Consider the following 5,721-nt stretch of genomic DNA (forward strand, 5'->3'; position numbering starts at 1 on the left):
TGAGGCACGTGTACCGAGAGGGGAACCAGGTGGCGCACACCCTCTGCCGCCAGGCCTACCACTGCCCCGGCGTGTGGACAGGGATCGTGTCGTCCGCCGTGTTTGACAAGGCGGAGGAAGACCGGCGCGGCGTGTTGCATGAGCGCGCGGTGGTCCGATAGATGAAAGGAAGTTGCAGAGTTTCACGTACGGCGGCGTTCTGCAGAATGGAGCATATGGGAGCACGGGGAGAGTGAACTCCTGTTCATGGTGTCACGATCAGCGCCAAGAATCGTGAGCACGCAAGCTTGGTAGATGGAAGGCAACGCCAAGGCCGGCCATGCATGCAAGAAGAACATGCGGACAAACGACGAGAGTTGAAGCGCAAAAAAATCTTCTAAAGGCTACTTTGGATACTTTCTCATCTCATATGCGGTTCCATGTTTATCGACCATCATGACTAGTTGACTACCATTCTGGTGGATTGCCATTAAAAGAGTAGTTCCATTTTTTATGTAAATTTCGTATCATTCAAATTACCATTTTTTATATAGAAGGTCGTTGTTCATGATTCCTGAAAATCCGTCCAGTTCTAACAAGCATGCTATATAATGCGTTTGTGTTCAGAACTTCCAGACGGTACGGTAAGGAAATGAGGGGTTATATGTCAATACCCGCTGCAAAACAACAACTTTCTAATTCAAGAAAATCTCAATTACACATTCTGTTGAGCAGAAAAAACAGCAACTTTCCAACAACCCACAATAATCAAATACGCATCGGACATTGTGATGCTGCCTTAGAGCCCGTTTGTAAACGCAAACCCACAATTCAGTTGCCTAATAACGAACTTCCCTAACATAGTCCATGAATGCTACTTCACTTTCGAGCACTGTGCTTCACCTTGCAATGAGTTTGACGCCCATGTATCAGAATGCACGACCGCATCTAGTTGGGAAAAATTCTGATACAAGAACTTGCTGCACGACTTGCAGCCATAACCAGTGACGTGGATACTTTTCTTTGCATCATCACTGACACTGACTGCAAATTACACATCACAAAGTGAGGTTCCAGTGCCATGGAAAAGAACTGTGAGCTATACAAGTTTGCAATCGAATGTAACACTTCTCACCTGGTCTTTTGCCCATAGACGATGTTGTGGTCCTTGCCTTCTTCCCTGGAGGTGTCTTCAAGGGTGTTGCTGCTGGCCTATTCTTGCCCTTAGCACTCTGCATAAAAAACTAACATCAGAATATCATACAAAATAAAGTTTGAGGGAATGTCAAAAAAAAAAGACAAGGCGGCTTAAAATGCTCACACATTTGGAGAGTCTTCATCTTCTTCATTTGAACTCTCACATTCATCCCCATCACTGGAATTCTGAGCATCAACCATGACATGCAAAAGAATAACATGGTCAGAATACACATGATATCCAGTGCTGGTAGAAATGCATCTGCACTTACCGGAAAAATGCCTAGTTTCAGGTTGAAAAAGGTACAAGGCTCGTGAAGCGAACAGCAGACTCAAACCAATAGTAGTATAATAAACATAAGGAAAAAAGTATAATCGTATACATAAGAAATCTGGTCCACAATATATGATTACCTAGGTTACCTTCAGTAATACAACAAAATGACTTATACTTTGATTGTTCACTCAATATTTTATACCGGTATCACAATAAAACAATCTAGAGATGAGAGAGAAAAAAAAACTGGAACATGGAGGAAATGATATCTCAGTCATGATTCATCACTTATACCAACCTCGTCATCATCCGATTCACCCTCTTCTGAATCAACAAAGTCTTCGTCACTTTCATCATCGTCAGTGCCACCAACATCAACTTCATGCTTCTCAGGATCCTTTGTTTCCTCCAAGCTAACCTTCGGTTTAGAGGACTCAGTAGCAGCAGGCTTCTCCACATCACATTTACTTTCTTTGCTTTTATCATCTGAATGTAAACAATGTTAAGCATGTGAGTGCTTCAAGGATCCAAATGGGGGCTCATATTATCTAATTTGGTGAGTTATGTCGCATGTACAATGAGGATATCGGATAAATAGCACCATAAACTAAGCATGTATATGTATATCTATGAATCAGTCACAATGCAGGGAGAAATGCAATATTAACTCTTAACCAAAATGCACATAGAACAAGGATATATACCATCTGCTTTTGGGAATAATGGAATAGCCTGTGGAACCTCCTCATCAGATTCATCATTTGAAACATCAATCACCATGTTGCTTATGCCAAGTGATAAAAAACATTAGGGATGTCCAATACTGAAAGAACAAGATCATTACCTTCTTTGGTACTTGTGACACTGTCATATATGATAAAAGACAGAGAAGTGGTTAAGGAAAAGAAAGTTGTGTTCACGCTTCTCTAAAAATACTGAACAAAGTAAAATGAAAGGATACTTTCTCTTGCAATGCCAACATTTGAAGCCAAGGGCAGAGATGGTGCTGGTTTTCTATCATGTAATGCTATCTTAAAAGACCAACAACTGAAAAGTCAAAAAATAGGAACTGCACAAAAATAAGATAAACCAATAGTGAACATTACAAGTAGAAACCAACCTCTGAAACATGGCACCAGAACTCTCCTGGGTCACACTTCATTGTCGCTCCAGGTCTGACTACAACTCCTGGAAATGTTAGCACACCTTTTAGTATCCATAATAAGTAAGATAAACCATTGACATCACAAATCGCAGGAAAATAGGAGATTTCTTCTAAGGGAACAAGGCCATTGGCAGTGCTAACATTCAGTTGCATTTATACAGTGAGAGAATGCAAGATCATGAGAACAATGTAACCAAAGTTGTTGACTAGGACCATTGGAGAAATTGTAATGTCAAGGCCACACAAGCACCTTGTGATTCAGCATCTGTTTATCTGATTTGATAGGAAACCTCCTACAGTTCATGAAAAGCTGAAATCCTAAAATTGTCTACCTCGACCTTGTCAGTCTTAGAGCATTGTAATTTACCATGCACCACTGCTGCAATGACTGCATAAGCTAAAATCACCCATCCCTAAATTCATGGAATTACGAGACTGAATCACACCAATAAACGAAAATTTATAGTGGCAAACAGCAATACATACTGCTGAATAACAGTAGCAGACAAGTCGTAGCCTTGACCTGAACCAACCAGCCTCACTCAGTAATAAATAACCGAAACCTTTCCCCAATCAACAAACCGAGACAAACAAGGGAAACAAAACATCGCACTAAGGTCATCTACGAACCCTAGGGGGTGAACAGGCCGATCGAACCTCTCAGTCTTTCTACATTAAGCCCAGCATCCCGATTGGTAGCAAAAACTAGCAAACGACGAGATAGAGACACAATACAAGCAGCGTGGTGCACCCTAATATCCACTAATGCGGGCACAATCGGAGAATAAAAAACAAAAGGGGAGATCTCGGCGTGCGATACGAACCCGAGTGCTCAATATTCCGTTAATCATGGCACGTCGAGGAAGAAAGGCACGTGACGGGCTTCCCGGCTGCCGACTGCTTCTCTCCGGTCTCCACCGCGCTGCTTCTCGAGAGGAGAGGGTTTTGCGAGCGGCTGAGGTGAGTGGCGCGCCTAACAGCCTGAGACCGTTTGTTTGAGCATGTATCAGCATGAAACAAGAACCTAGTTTTTATTTAGTTTTTCAAAAAAAAAAACTACACGTTCAAAAAATATATAGACAAGCTCAAATGTATAGTGGTATGGAATTTTTTTAGTTTTGTGAGTTTAGAAAGCTAATTATCCTAAACAAATAGAACCTTAGACAAAAAACTTTAAAAGCTAGAACCCAAAAGTCTAGTGGTAAAAGTCAAAGTCAAAAGTCAAATTAAACACACTCTTAGACAAGAAGGAGCATATGCCTAGCCTGGGAATACGAATTGTTATTTGGCCCAATAAACTTGGGTGCCGTTTGGCTCATAAAATGTAACATAAATGGTAACGGTAATGGTTCGCACTCGATTACCAACGCTAACAAGTTTGTATAGGCTGGTATCAATTCCTAATATATTATCTGATTACGGTTGTAATACTCAAAATGTATACAGTGAAACTATATCGGATATCCTTATTTTATGTGCCATTTTTGCATCACAAGAAGAGCATACATATGTAGAGAGATGAATTAAAACAAAGGATAAAAAATATGCATCATGTTGGAGTTATATGTTTGTGCATTAAATAAAATAATAAGGTAATAATAATAAGAGAATAATTTTAGAAGTGGAATTAAACCCTAAATTTAAAATTAGGGTTTTTGAAAATGAGAAGAAGAGAAATGATATAAAAATATATATATAATTATATTTTCAAAGATTGTATCCTAAATTCCACAATATTAATTGAGAATAAATTAGGCACAAGTTGAATTCAATTTCAAAATTTAAATTGAAGTTGGGAATAGAGAAAGGGAAATGGAAAATAAAATGGAAAAAGATAATCATACCTAACTGGGCTTCGGGACTAGAATTCAGCCCATTAGTTTCCTCCCCCGCTCGGCCCAAGACCCTCCTTTCTTAGCGCGCGCTGTCACGCTGGCAAGCGGGCCCCTCTGCAGTGATTCGGTCTCCTCGCGCGCGTGGTTAGTGGCTCTCTGTGCGGTGGGCCAGGGCGGTCAGCTCGACCTTCTCTCCCTCCCAGCAAAATCGCCACGCATGGCGGGCAGACGCTGGGATCCGTTCTAATCGGCAAGTCCGCGCTGGAGGAAGTTGACCGAGGGCTCGGGGATAAATTGGAGACGGAAGACCCACCTGTTAAGCCACATCGAACTCCTGAGGCCATCCCAACATAAACCGAAGCGCCGCCAGTGCTCACGTGCAGATTTAGGTAGTCCTCCGCCGGTGCTACTCCTCGTGTTTGAGAGCACCTAGAGGGGGGGGTGAATAGGTGATCCTGTAAAACTTAAACTTATAGCCACAAAAACTTGTTAAGTGTTAGCACAAGAATTGCCAAGTGGCTAGAGAGGAGTCTCAACAAGACACAATACCACAAGAGATCAAACACAGAGATGACACAGTGGTTTATCCCGTGGTTCGGCCAAGACCAACGCTTGCCTACTCCACGTTGTGGCGTCCCAACGGACGAGGGTTGCAATCAACCCCTCTCAAGCAGTCCAAAGACCCACTTGAATACCACGGTGTTTTGCTTGCTTTTTCTCAATCCCGTTTGCGAGGAATCTCCACAACTTGGAGCCTCTCGCCCTTACAATTGAAGTTCACAAAGAAACACAGAGCAAGGGGGGGAATGAGCAACGCACACAAGACTTCAAAAGATCAGAGCAACAACACGCACACAAGTAGCAACAAGAGCTCGCAACACAACTCAAAGAGTTCACAACTCCAAAAGAGCTCTATATGCTATCACAATGAAACGAATGCGCGAGATCGATGTCTTGGTGCTTAGGAATGTTGTAGGAATGCTTGGTGTTCTCCTCCATGCGCCTAGGGGTCCCTTTTATAGCCCCAAGGCAGCTAGGAGCCGTTGAGAACAAATCTGGAAGGCCATCCTTGCCTTCTGTCGTCGGGCGCACCGGACAGTCCGGTGCACACCGGACACTGTCCGGTGCCCGATTTATTTCCTTAAACAGCGCAGCCGACCGTTGCCGACCGTTGCAGATCTGGCGCACCGGACATGTCCGGTGCACACCGGACAGTCCGGTGCCCCCTTCCGACCGTTGGCCAGGCCACGTGTCGCGCGCAGATTCCG

At 43.0% G+C, this 5,721-nt stretch overlaps 1 protein-coding gene across 2 annotated transcripts; it reads right to left on the bottom strand.

Annotated features, from left to right (window-relative positions):
* Positions 1-628: 628 nt before the first annotated feature.
* Positions 629-3,621, bottom strand: LOC100193092 (uncharacterized). 2 transcript variants are annotated; one of them, XM_035967683.1, is made up of 9 exons: positions 3,443-3,621; positions 2,574-2,641; positions 2,415-2,484; positions 2,298-2,326; positions 2,158-2,185; positions 1,752-1,939; positions 1,303-1,362; positions 1,115-1,211; positions 629-1,023 (listed from the first exon to the last, which is right to left on the bottom strand). In XM_035967683.1, exons 2-9 carry the CDS (start codon positions 2,613-2,615, stop codon positions 854-856), a joined length of 684 nt encoding a protein of 227 aa, XP_035823576.1. In that variant the 5' UTR covers positions 2,616-2,641; positions 3,443-3,621; the 3' UTR covers positions 629-853. The 2 variants fall into 2 exon arrangements, with proteins under 2 accessions (XP_035823576.1, NP_001353940.1); NM_001367011.1 differs by having other exon boundaries at positions 651-1,023; positions 2,298-2,317; positions 3,443-3,612.
* Between the last annotated feature and the right edge of the window lie 2,100 nt (positions 3,622-5,721).

This window comes from Zea mays, chromosome 5, assembly GCF_902167145.1.
Source record: "Zea mays cultivar B73 chromosome 5, Zm-B73-REFERENCE-NAM-5.0, whole genome shotgun sequence".
NCBI classification, from domain to species: Eukaryota; Viridiplantae; Streptophyta; class Magnoliopsida; order Poales; family Poaceae; genus Zea; species Zea mays.